The following is a 12,914-nucleotide window of genomic DNA, read 5'->3' on the forward strand; positions in this document are numbered from 1 at the left end:
AATGATATGTTAAAGCCACTCACAGGGTGGCCAAAAAAAAAAAAAAAAAAGATTACAACTTTCTGAATTCCGTATGTTTTTTTCCTGTACTGTTTTACTGAAAATGGGAAGTTACTCTTACTGCCCTTGGGGGGGAGGGGGAGAAAACCAAGTTGTCACAATATGGCTTCATCATGGCATCGTAATGATGGAATGATACCTGAGATCAAGGTTGTGAAAGCCCTCACACTGATGGCAAAATCTCCTCCAATAAGGCGTATTAGGCTTCTTTGTGTGCTACGCTCCGCGCGCTTTGGTTTAGTCTAAGCAGTGAGACACAACAGCAGGGGGGAAATTTTACTATGTCTTAATGCTTTTCAGCTAGTCTCTAAATTTAAAACAGCTTCATACTTTCAAAAGAAGCATGACTAACAAACAGAACGCGATGAACTGTCGGATTTAAACAACAGTGAATCAACTATCTAAACATATTCTGATTCAGTAGAAAATTAGTTTAAAGTTGTTAACATGTAGCAATGTAGCACTGCCATTAGTAGGGACAAAACTCAAATCTCAGTATCCTTTCTTTCAAGTCTTCTCAATCATTAATATCTAAGATTTGAACCATAAGAAATCTTATAAGGGGGAATCCAATAATGATTTCAATGTGCTCATATCTAAGGCAGCAGATTATCTTATATGGAAGGTCAGAATATCCATGTCAGTTTACAATATCAAGAAGTTTTACGAAATTGGTCAAGATTTCAACATCTTACATAAGGCAAGAATCTAAAAAGATTCCTCACTTCCTTTAAGACAGTCCTGACAAAAGCCTTGTGGCATTGCTTGCTAAATAATGCCATCTTGAGGACATATTGTGATCCGACACTCGGTCAGACAATAAAACACTACAGTATTTGTCTTAAAACAGTTTTAAACATACCCAGCCATAACAAATTCAAACAAATCCAACCATTAGGTAATACACCACGAGAAAGCCTATACTGAACTAGAGACAGAGGAAAAACATCATTGAAACATCTCCATCACTTCACCACGAATGCTCACATTAATTGTGTGCAGCAAAGCAATTCCACTTCACAGTACCTCAGTTTCAAATAAATAAATACAAAAGCCTTAATGTAAACAAAGACATAAATAGAGGCTCTGATAAGAGGAGGAAAGGGGATAAGTTGAAGTGCTTCCCTTTTCTCTGTCACCTGAGGTCCAGCACGATAGTTTTTGAGTCCCTCACCATAACATGTTTGCAGATCTGCAAAGAGACAGATGTTAATTGCTCCACATCTCTATTCAAATGTTCGCAGGTTACTTAAATAAACAATGACGAACATGTGTAGTACATTTATACTGCGTGTTTTGTTTTTTTTTAAATGCTGATTTCTCTGAGTATTTAAGTAGAGAGTAATAAAGGCGTCAGTGTCTTACGGTGAAAAGAGGAGGGTCTTTTGAGTGGGGATGAAAGCCCTTCATTCTGCAACCTGCCACCTCCCCCATTCCAGAGCTGGTGAGTCTGAACACCCCTGTGCTGTAAGAGAAGAGAGAGAAGGCTGGCTTAAACAACACTCTACGTTCTCCAAAACATCTCTACATTTTAATCACATTAATTTACATACAGAGTGAATTATACACCTAAAGTTCACAAAATGTTTACTCTGTATGCCAAATGAATGACACAAATTAAAAAAAAAAAAAAGGTTTTATTTGCGAGGAATTTATAATGTTCCATGAACAGTCATGAATGTCAAAAACCAACTTAAAAACAGCAAACTTCCAGAAAAAGTATTAGGCTTTCACTACTGTATGCCAAGCATCAAATGCTCTGTACAACTGTAATGCTATGCTATACTATATAGTATACTACATACTGTATGTGTACACATTTCTGTCTGAGAAAATGTACTCACTAAAAGTGTACATACTATGCGGGTATATTCGGAGGGAAGCATTTGCAATCCCATATATCTGTCAGCAGGCATTGTGGGTATCAGACAGGTAGGTAGTCTGAGGTTTACTACAGAAAGATCTTACTCACTCATTGTGTTTGGGTGAGCAGACGATTGCAATGGCCTCCGGCAGCATGAGCTGATAGGAGCTGTGTGTGTGAAGGTCCACACTGGAGAGGAAGGCAGTCTGTGTGGGGTGTGTCTAGAGGTACAGTGAAAAATACACATTCACATTAAAGCCAAATGCTTTGTCACTCCTGCGCGTGGTCACAGAACAGAGAGCCAAGCGATTAGCAGGTCACAGGAAGAGGCTTGAAATAACTGCAATGTAAACCACTGAGGCTGGTTTCCATGGTGAACTTCAGGCTTAAACCCGTGTATATTTGATTATGCAAATAAAAAGGAGAACTGAATAGGACCACTTCCACTTTCCTGCTCTGCCCATCATCAGTGCCTACTTTCATTACAGAAATTTTCTACTGATTTCAACTAAATCACAACTACCAGTACTGCATAAGGGCAATGCTATTGGGTAAATTGTACAGGCAGGGCTTTATAATGAAATGGTTTTGTTTGTAAAGACATTCAGTGCTTTTCTCCAAAGTGCACTCGCCTAATTGTCAGCCATATGATGGTGGTACAAACATATGATCAAATTAAGAAATCGAGCCATATTTTTTCTGCAGTTACTTATGACCCTCCATTGAAACCCAAGCAGTTTTATGGTCAAACACTATGTGAGTCATTAGATAAACGGGCTTAGCAAACAAACCGCTTCAACTGACTCATGTAATGTGTGAACACAAGATTTTGTATTGTAGATAAGGCAGCCAGAGAGGAGGAGATGGAGGGAGAGAAAGAGAGAGAGAGAGGGAGACCCACATGGATCCAGCCCAAGGTCAGAAGGTTATGGTGATCCTGAAAACTGAAGAGCTCCTCTACATTCTCCATATCACAGTAGTCAGGGCCAGCCGACTGTTTAGGGACAATCACGTGGGTAAGTACAAACTCGTTGTGGGTCTGCAGGGATAAAAACAAAAGCTCGATTGCAGTTCGACAACCAACTCTCACGCGGCAGGGATAAGTTTAACTCATAAACAGAGAACAACACGTAACACATCACAGAAAAAGCCAAACAAATAATTCTTACTGGGAAAATATAAGATATTTCGGGTCAGTTACAGAATGAGAGAAGAATAATTCTAGTATTTCATACCCCTGTCTAGTATTACCATAATCTCCCTTGCTGTGAAATCATTCAGACCACACCCTGTAAGCGACAAAGCTCATGGCCGAGACAAAAAGAAAACTTCTCTTGACCTTTCCATGTTTAAAAACTGATACGTGAGTATGGAGTTACTCCCTAAGACGTTATTTGAATTGTAAAAAAATGCCCTCAGGAGTAAAGCATACACAAGACCTGTTTATAAATCAACATACTCACCTGAAAAGCACTAGAGTAAAGTTTGACTAGTGTTAAATGTGAGAGGGGAAAGTACACATCACTTTGACACAGCTCTTACCAGTTTTCCACAGAGAACTCCACAGGTCTCAATGCCTCTGGCTGTGTTGCTGTCGGCCAAAAGCAGGAACCTGTAGGTCAGGTCTCGAGGAATGATAACACGCCTTAAGCCTTCTACTCGCTGATCTGCATGCACAGAAAAACGAGCCCCAAAATGACTTTGTCACAATGAGACGGACATCGTTCACATGACCGAGATTTGAGACAGGTTGGTGACAGACAGAAAAAACCAAAAAAACAAAACTAAAACTTACTTTGTACAGCTGCTAAGGTGGCTGCTGGCTTGGTGACTGGAACGGGCGGTTTGTTGCGGTTGGGATCGTTGCGTAAATGGTTTTTGGGGGCTTGAGATAGGCAGGACCCGTCAGTTTGTTCAGGCACTTTCGGAACAGCTTCTTGTTTTTGATTGGCCTGCTCTTGTCTGCGCAGCTGGTCTTCAAAGTAACGGAACTGCTCGGACTCTATTTGCATTTTCCGCAGCTGAGCCACGCGCTGCCTCTCCTCCTCCAACAGAGAGAGTTTCTGCAGTCTTTCACCACAGACCTCCACTGGCACGGCCTGGCTCTGAACACACACACACACACACACACACACACATCACTCTCCATTGACAAATAACACTCAAAAAACGCTCAAATCAAATACATTGTGACCTGTGCCGTGATTGCCCCACTAAACACTAGGTACGTATTCTTTGAAGTTCATCTTTGTATAATCCTTGCATAAAATCTGCATTTGTAACCTACTCTAATAAGCAGGTGTTAAAGCCACATTGGCCTTAGAGCCGCAAATAGCTTTTTTGTGAGATACACATTTAAGCAGAGTGAATACTACAGATGAAATCGGAGTACTTACCTGGCTCTTAAGATATTCGCTGTGTTCCTTACTGTATTTTTCATGGAGGAGTTTCTTCAATTGATCCTTTCGTGGAAAAGCCACCTCTTGCAGTTTCTGAGAAGAGCAATTATGTGATGCTTACAAAATGTCTTTCAAGTACATGTCTAGTAGTTGGCATTGACTGATTTAGCTTTTAGAGATAAATCAATAACATAATGCTGACTCATCAAAATAACAACATTTGCTTCAGGAGGCAAATGCCTCACTACCAGAACTTGCATATTATTATGGTTTCTGTCTGTTTATGTTCTACACACATGACTATAACCACTGTTTATTTGCAACTGGAACACAGACAATCAGTGAGTGTTTATGGATTTTATTGGTCCCCATGGCTTGGATCTAAGAGTAAAATCTACTGTGGTACAGAGGTGCCTCCAAACTTCTCATAGGTGCTATCCAGATTAACTGTGTATGAAACTAAGCAGGTTGAGATTGGGCTAAATCACTCAGTGCGGGAGGTTTACCTTCATTATCACCTGTTTCTCTGGGACATTGCACTGCTGGTAGTCTCGATGAGTGGGGAGCTTCTCTACAAATAAACTGAACAGAGAAACCTCTTAATACAGCTTTTTTTTCCCCCAATCAATTTCAATGTCTTCTAAAATAGTTTTTTCAAAAATAACATACTATAGGAACACAGACGATACATGACTTAAAATACGTGACAGTACGCCAAGCAGTGCTTTAATGTTTCATCCTGAAACATTTTCGCATCAGAAAGAGACAATACGAACTTCTTCCTGACGGTGTGGTATTAATATGCTGATAAATCAGTTGTTCCGTTGCATTAGCACATCGTGTGAGATACGTACGTGATAAACTTGTTGTAGAGAACGAAGGCGTTCTCCAGACTGCCTTCCTCCAGGTACACCGCAGCCATGCGCTCCATCTCCACGCCAGAGCGGAAGTAGCGCCTCGGCGCAATGTCTTCGTTGATCTCAATGTTGTAACCCATTTTGCTTAAGGCTCTGACACGTTCGGCTGCTGGCAGAGTGACATCGGTGTGGTCCGGCTCAGCTGCTAGCTTTTTCTGCAGGAGAAAAGAAGTTCACAAAAAAGAAAAAAAAAAAAAAGGTTCAAATAATACGTTCAAATAAAAATGTTCTCTTCTTCAAGGACATCTCATCATATGACTCAGCCGCACACACGCCATTAGGCCCATTCCGGCGTTAGCGCTCACAGAGTGCTGGGGGAACGAGGGAGAACGGACCGGAAAAAAGTGAGCGTCTATGCTCAGCTGCCTTCCCAGACTCATACTAATGACCAAACAGAGGTTCTCTTTTAGGACTTCTTGAGAAATAAAGGCATCTTATCAAGATTCTGCGAGACTCGACGGAACTTGAACGCAAGTTCTGCAGCATGCCAATACTTACTGGACACTGCTGCAAACACAGACTACTGTATGGAGTCGACGAGTGTGAATATGTAGAAAGGGAAAACTTAGCGATGCTGTGCCACTGACAGCTTTAGCGCGAGTATCGAAGGAGGGGGCATTATTTATTGAGCCAAGGATGATAACACTCTCTTTGTCTTTCGTCGTCTATTCATGAGGAAGGGAAGTGAAGCGTAAAAAGGGGGCTAACATCCGTTCCTCTCCCTCCCTCCCACACATGGATAGAGGGAAACGAATGACAGAGCAGCTGCACTGAGAATGTTAATAGATGTGACTCAGAGGAAGCTAGTCCACCCCTGCTGTATGCCCCCCCCCCTTCCCCCCACCTTGACCTCCATCTAAGAGCTGCATAAGCCCGAGAGGCTAAAACCCTTACCTCGCGACCATCAGAAAGGGGAACATGAGACTCACCAGTGTGCTGAAACTGAAGCCTTGCTCCATGGTGAGTTTAAGATGCAGGCTGGCAGGCTCCAATCGTCCCAATGTGTCCATCTGTCATCTCCCAAGATGATACCACACTGAGGAATAGGAGACATTCTATCTGATATAATGACATCATTCTGTTGTTCAGTGGTCAGTGGATCGATGCACTTTGCTCTCACTGAGCACAGATCGTCAAATGCTTGCCACTGAAGACAATTACCCTGTACTCATTTGTTCAACCCCAAATGGAGCTGTCAGTGGCACATTTGCTAGTGCTACAATATCATCTAGGAGGATCAATTTTTATTTAAACACAATTTTTTTCATTTATTTTTTATGTTCACCTTATACCATATTATTTTGCCCACTTCATAAATCTCCACTGAGATTGCTAATTGAAATTCAGGGCAATCTTCTCCAAATAGCTAAACATGCTGTTATTCATTTCAAAAACTGTGCTACAGTTGCTATGACAGCTTGTAACCACGCAACAAAATATGATGACTCATGGATATCTTCAGCTGTTGGAAAATAAATCCTTGGTTTGCTTTATAATGAAGGACAGTATTCATCTACCTTTAGACAGTTTCCCTCTCTCTGTGTGTCCTTTTATTCTCTCAGTGGTGAAACTAGACAGCAGCACTAGATTTTACATTTACCACAGTGGCGGCTGAACACTTTTCAGTATTGTAGACAATTATATTCAGGTTGATGCTGCCATGGCAACTAAAAGTAGATGCATTATAAGAATGAGAACGTGCTAAGAAGGTGGAGTGAAACATAGGTGCAATTTAACACTGAGCAATCACTGAGCAATGTGAAATCAGGGCCTTGAATATTTGACTTCATTTTCCAAGTAAATTTTGTATGCAGCCCCATAGACTTTCAAAGGTAAGAATGAATAATTTGTTATTTAATCACTAGATTAATGATGTTAAACGAATAAAACATTAAATTGTTTTGCTTGACATAACAACCCTCTGTAAGAGAGGTGAAGCTTAGTTATATATATATATATATATATATATATATATATATATATTTATTTAAAAAAAACGCATTTGATTTAATTGCCAGGCTAAGTTTAATGTGTCTATAATTGTTCACATAGAATAAAATTTCCTGAACGATTTGAGTACTTGGCAGAGTTTCTACTCTCCCTCCTCCCCTACAACAGTGACAGCATCAGAGTAAATCTTTGTTGACAAGGCCTTGTTAATCCTTTGAATTCAGCGCATTTGTAAACTACAGTCAACAAAAGTGACAAGCAAGAGGCCACTGTAATTAAAAGAATCGTTACGCTGAATATTGAAATAAGACCATCGGTGGCATGAGAATTATAAACCAGAAACAAAACAAACAATTTAAAAAAAAGCACACATCTGATGTGAGACTGATCTTAGTTTTGCAAATCGTTTGCCTTAAATATCCTGTTCTAGGGATCCAAGAAATAGTTGATCTAAGTGCTGAGAGATGCCCCAACTAATTAACTAATGACCTGCAGCTTACAAATGAGGCTTGGCGTTGTCAAAGAAATGAAAGAACAAACCAAAAGCAGTTTTACAGCATACCTAAAGTTCCATGGCAAAAGCAAGTTAACACTCATGTACGACAGCCTTATTAGCACAGTGGATTAATGAGAGTGAATTGATCATCACTGTTGTATATTTTCCATATAATGTTCCTTACAACTCAAATGTTTACTAGGTTATTTTAGATGTGCACGACTTTTCAAGAGCTAATACTATATCCAGTAGCCACAGTGAAACCACAGAGTCAAAAAAATTATGAAAAGTTTCACTATCACTATCAAACACAACAATCAAGTTGTATGAACTAAAAGCAAAAGAGGTTCTTCAAGGTATCTTAACAGGAATTTACAGGAATACATGTTTTCACCACCTTTGTCCTCACACCTCTATTTATAGTATTAAACAAATGTTCTCTAAAAGACACATTCTAATAAATATCAACAACAAGAAATCAATTTAACCAAAGCAACATCAATTTTACATTTTATTACCTAAACAAATTTGAACACTTTCGTGTCTTTCATACCTCTTAGTTTTCGGTTTAGTCTTTTTACCCCCACGCGTTTTGGACCTCTGTGGCAAGGCATTATATCACATGCAAGTAGAACTGACCAAGGACTTGAAACCGTACACCTGACAGTTTCTCTTTAATCGGCATCTCAATCCCATGAAAACGACTATGGAAGGTATTTCCTATTCGAATCAACAGACCGCAACGTTCTGAATTAACTCTTCGGATATCACTTTGTAAACGATGCAGAGATTTAAAATTAAAATTCGAAAAATGCTTACCAGTAATTCACCTGCTGAAGTTGTTGACCCGTGCTCTGCATCCCTGGCCCTGTATAGTCGTCACATGTAGCACATACTAGAATTGAGAGCAAAAACAGGAAACACGAGTCAATAAAAGGTTGTTCTTTGATCATCAACATCGCATTTTTGTCTTTATACTTCACAATATTATTATCCAAACGCAAGAGGAGATGTAGGGTAAAAGTTTACAGACGGCAAAATGGCTGAAGACTGTCTCTCAAACTACATAACGTAACATATAAGATGGTTCATCCAGATCTCTGATTCAGATGAGCGTGGAGGCAGCTGCGGCGGTTGTTACAATGTGACAGATAAAGTGGGTGGGGAACAGAACAGCATTGGTCAACGTAATGCAGCCTATTCAAGTGTAACCAGTAAAATCGTGGCAGTTCAAAGAGCCGCTGACACTGTTATTACATTTAGGGACGCTGCCAACTAAGCACCAGAGCAACGCAGCTACCAACTGAACCGAGTTTTACATTATTTTTTGTATATGATTTTGAGTGGACCTGTATCATGAAGTAGCCTATCTTCAGTGTTACTTTGGGTAGGCTAACCTTCGTTTAACTTATTTTAATATCTAGACTAGCTTCTCAAAATGTATCAACAGAGTATGAGATGTGTCCCGGTCGAGAAATGAGAACACAGCAGACTGATCAAATCCGTTCATTCTGGGATGTTATTATTTATTGCGCTTGAACCAAACCATCATAAATTACACTGTGATGTCAGCAAATTGTGAGTTACTCGGAACACTCGCCAGGTGGCGCACGAGCCTCAAAACCGTCAAAACGTCCTTTAATCATTGCGACGGATGATTTTAAAAATTCTCATTTGATGTGGTTGCTTGAGTGGCCGCTACAAAACTTAAAGGAGCCAGCCAAACGGAATTACCAGTTGGGCATGTATATTCATTTATTGTTGTGTTATACTGCAACGTTTGAACTGTTTTAATGGCAATGTCAGTGAAGACCCTGTTGCATTTACTACATGTCTTTCACTCTTAAACGAGGTAAAAATGACATTATAATGATAATTATACGATACATGTTGTCTTGTAAATTTATACATATATATTTCGTTTAAAATAATATAATTTAAAGGCTTGCGAAATTAGTGTAAAAATCATCACATTAAATTTTTTCAGGGTTTTGTGAACTTGTCCGACAGCGATATAGGTGATGTTTTTAGGATTCAATTAGGATACTGTTTAAAACCCCTCCTGTAGGTGTGTTGATTACGCCATGTTCACAATCATGGGTGAAGCGAGGCCGTCATGTTTTTGCTTGTTGAAACATGTGAGACAGTTCCGGCTTCGTCTAGGTAGATTATGATAGAACAGAAATATTTGTCACAAATGCTGCAGTTGCAAGAGCACATCTGAAAAATACCATACCTTCCTGACTCATGTACTCCATCCGCAGACCACACCTTTCGGTTGAAAGAGAATCTACGTATGATACATGTTAAATCAAATCAGGGCAAGGGGTCCGTTCTAAAGTTTCTCCAGCACTGATACTGGTCCCAGATTTTTATTGAGTTTGGGTCACCACTGTCGCTGACTGGGAACCAGGTGTGTTTGCGATTGTGCTTTGTTTACGACACGACGGAGAAAAGGAAGTGCGACATGGGGATATTATACTCCGAGGTATTGTATAAAACAGATCTGTACTCCTTACCTTAAAGAAACGCTCTCATGTTCTGTCGTTTAGATATGTCGGATGTCCAGATTTTATGGGTACCGTACCGACTTGGTTTTGTTTTGGTGTTGATTGTCTAGGAACTCTCTAAGAACCATCCGTAAATAGAAGCAGTTCGTAGTAAATATAGATAGACACTGAGGGTGACGGGGGTCTAGTTGAAATTACAATATTATATAGTGGACATGTAATTGAATATGGAAAGTGGAAATTGAAATACGGATATATATATTTATATGAACAAGCGCATGCCAACCTCTTTAGAACCTGGGAAAGGCTTTGGTAAATGTTGGATTTCATCTGACACCCCCACCCATTTACTAATTTATTTGGCAAGACATTGCATGATACTAGAAATACCTTCTTACAGTACTTTTACAGACCAACATAAACTTTTTGGATCTTATTGGAAAACTTATCAGCTCCCTCTTCAGTTTTTTCAGGCATGCTGTAGGCCGACCTTCTAGATAGGATTACAACATGCTGACTGTGCTTCCGTGTGTTGAAGACAGTGACAAAGTATAAATTGTACCTTTAACATAAAAACAATCAGCATCTAGGTCTTAATATGGAACAAATTTGTGCATACCCCAGAAATATTGCACATGGAAGATATGAGAGCGACAACTTAATGCATAGTGTTTGTGCTTTGTAGAAGGGTGTGTACTAGGTGTAGACACTGTATGCAGTGAGATGTGACTAGACCTGTTAGACCTCTTCACTTGTCAGTTATTATGTTATCATGTGATCCCAGCCAAATGTAGGCTAAAACATAACCAGCTCCCATACCTACTTCCAGTTGTTGGTTATCATTTGTTATATTGTGTTTGTTGTCATGCACAATTAGGTCAGCAAGGTCTGTAAATATATTGTGTGTTCTCTCTTCGCCTTCTTTCACAGCCAATTTGCCAAGCGGCTTATGATAACGACGTCCATCAGGTTTATCATCTGCTTGTAGCTGATGCCAAGAAGCTAAACGTTCAAGACCCAGAATCTGGAGATACACCAATCATTGCTGCTTGCAGACGTGGAAACCATAGAGTTGTAAAGTACCTTCTGGAACAAAATGCAGATGTGTCTGTTAAAAACAAGGTGATGTACCAGACTTTCTAGGCACATTTAGCAAGCTCTTAGTGAAAAATCTGGATGTATTCATAAAGTTTGTTTTTCTTTTAATCCTACATAAATTGTAAAGCAATATGCTGCTATCCATCTCATCATTTATCCTCGTTTCTAACAGTAGTGATGATGAGGACACTGTTACTATTTGTAAAAACAATAATGTACAGATCTGTGTTCAAGTCTTTGATGAAGCCACTGAGGTCCAAATCAAAGACTGGAGTTTTACAAAGGTGCTTGTAAGCATGGATGGCTAAAATCTGTGTTCTGTCCTTAGAAGCAGAGGACTTGCCTGCACTATGCTGCTAAAAGAACATTCTCCTTCCTGGACTACTTGATGATTGCCATTCTCATGCCCATCCTACTCATTGGATATCTGATAATGGTAGAGTATGCTGTTTTGAGCATGTGGACATGACTGTTTCAATCAGTAGTAATTGTAGTACAATTCCAGGCTTCCTGGTCAAATATGATGAAATCTTTGGGGGGGGGGGCAAAGAAGAGAACCAGCTGAATGAAACTGAATGAATTTCACATGCAACAGATGTACACATCTGAGAAGAGTTTGAATTGTGTTGCTGTTTCGCTCCATGACAGTTCCCAAAATCTGCACATCCTTAGGGGATGTTAAAGAAGCATTTCACTTGTATTTAAGAGGGATACATTGAATAGCATGTTTTTCAATTGTGGTACGTTTGTTTATTACCTACATAATCCTTTCAACAGGAGGAAAAACAGAGGAAAAATGTGAATCTGATGAAGCTGGTTTTGAGCCATAGAGTTGATATCAATGCTGTAGACTATGTAAGTATGAGGCAAACTTAAAACAGTTTACAAGAAAATGTATCATAAGAAAATTTAATCATCTTGTGAGCATCCAACACATCAGCAGTGAAGAAGTGTTTGTGGCAAAAGAGATGTTACATGACATGGAATCTGCATGTGTGTGTTTTGTCTTTTGCTTTGTCCCACAGAAAGGAAACACTGGGCTTCACTATGCATGCCAGAGAAAAAGCCACAGACTTATTCCATTATTACTGGAGAAAAACGCTGATATTTCAATAAAAAACAATGTACGTTTTTAAAATCTTTTTTTTAAAGATTTTCTTATTAAACATCTTTGCAGGTTTGAAGGTCTGTGTATTGTTCCTGTTATACTTTGTTGAATGTATCTAAGCCAAACTGTTTTTGTGGTTTTCTTTTCAGAATAACGAGACACCATTAGACATAGCCCAAAGACTTCAGTTCAAGAAAATTGTCACTATGCTGAAGAAATCAAACTGAAAGAACAGGTGGCCACGTCAAGACCTAGGAGCATTGCTTTGTCTCCGCAGCAATGGCTTGACAGAGATCTTTGGGCCGTAATATCATTGTTTTTGTTTAAAGTAAGCTGTAGTTCACTTGATTTGTTGATGTTATGTTCACCTCAGCAATTAGATGGTTTTCCAGACACACATGAACCCAAGCTGTGAGAAGTATATCCCAGTTAGTATTCTTCTTTAAAAAAAAATTCTTTTTTTAGACTTTGATTAGGGTTAATGTGTGTCTAGAAAGCTGCTTCAGAACATT

At 39.5% G+C, this 12,914-nt stretch overlaps 2 protein-coding genes across 2 annotated transcripts; one reads left to right on the forward strand and one right to left on the reverse strand.

Annotated features, from left to right (window-relative positions):
* Positions 1-1,172: 1,172 nt before the first annotated feature.
* On the reverse strand, positions 1,173-6,214 carry stambpl1 (STAM binding protein-like 1). The gene is made up of 10 exons (XM_030775465.1): positions 6,170-6,214; positions 5,178-5,395; positions 4,830-4,905; positions 4,321-4,416; positions 3,720-4,029; positions 3,467-3,591; positions 2,826-2,963; positions 2,033-2,145; positions 1,426-1,525; positions 1,173-1,252 (listed from the first exon to the last, which is right to left on the reverse strand). Exons 1-10 carry the CDS (start codon positions 6,197-6,199, stop codon positions 1,196-1,198), a joined length of 1,263 nt encoding a protein of 420 aa, XP_030631325.1. The 5' UTR covers positions 6,200-6,214; the 3' UTR covers positions 1,173-1,195.
* A 3,939-nt stretch (positions 6,215-10,153) lies between these two features.
* ankrd22 (ankyrin repeat domain 22) lies at positions 10,154-12,629 on the forward strand. The gene is made up of 6 exons (XM_030775916.1): positions 10,154-10,174; positions 11,127-11,318; positions 11,623-11,730; positions 12,072-12,149; positions 12,320-12,418; positions 12,552-12,629. Exons 1-6 carry the CDS (start codon positions 10,154-10,156, stop codon positions 12,627-12,629), a joined length of 576 nt encoding a protein of 191 aa, XP_030631776.1.
* The last annotated feature ends 285 nt before the right edge of the window (positions 12,630-12,914 follow it).

Source organism: Chanos chanos, chromosome 5 (assembly GCF_902362185.1).
Source record: "Chanos chanos chromosome 5, fChaCha1.1, whole genome shotgun sequence".
NCBI classification, from domain to species: domain Eukaryota; kingdom Metazoa; phylum Chordata; class Actinopteri; order Gonorynchiformes; family Chanidae; genus Chanos; species Chanos chanos.

Excerpts from the sequence above, each read along its gene's own strand:
- stambpl1 (XM_030775465.1), bottom strand. The coding sequence starts at position 6,199 with ATGGAGCAAGGCTTCAGTTTCAGCACACTG. Across the intron at positions 2,964-3,466 it reads GAGTTCTCTGTGGAAAACTG|ACCCACAACGAGTTTGTACT; the intron begins GTAAGAGCTGTG and ends TTATCCCTGCAG. Across the intron at positions 2,146-2,825 it reads TGACCTTGGGCTGGATCCAT|ACACACCCCACACAGACTGC; the intron begins GTGGGTCTCCCT and ends CTGTACCTCTAG.
- ankrd22 (XM_030775916.1), top strand. The coding sequence starts at position 10,154 with ATGGGGATATTATACTCCGAG. Across the intron at positions 11,731-12,071 it reads TCATTGGATATCTGATAATG|GAGGAAAAACAGAGGAAAAA; the intron begins GTAGAGTATGCT and ends TCCTTTCAACAG. Across the intron at positions 12,419-12,551 it reads ATATTTCAATAAAAAACAAT|AATAACGAGACACCATTAGA; the intron begins GTACGTTTTTAA and ends TTTTCTTTTCAG.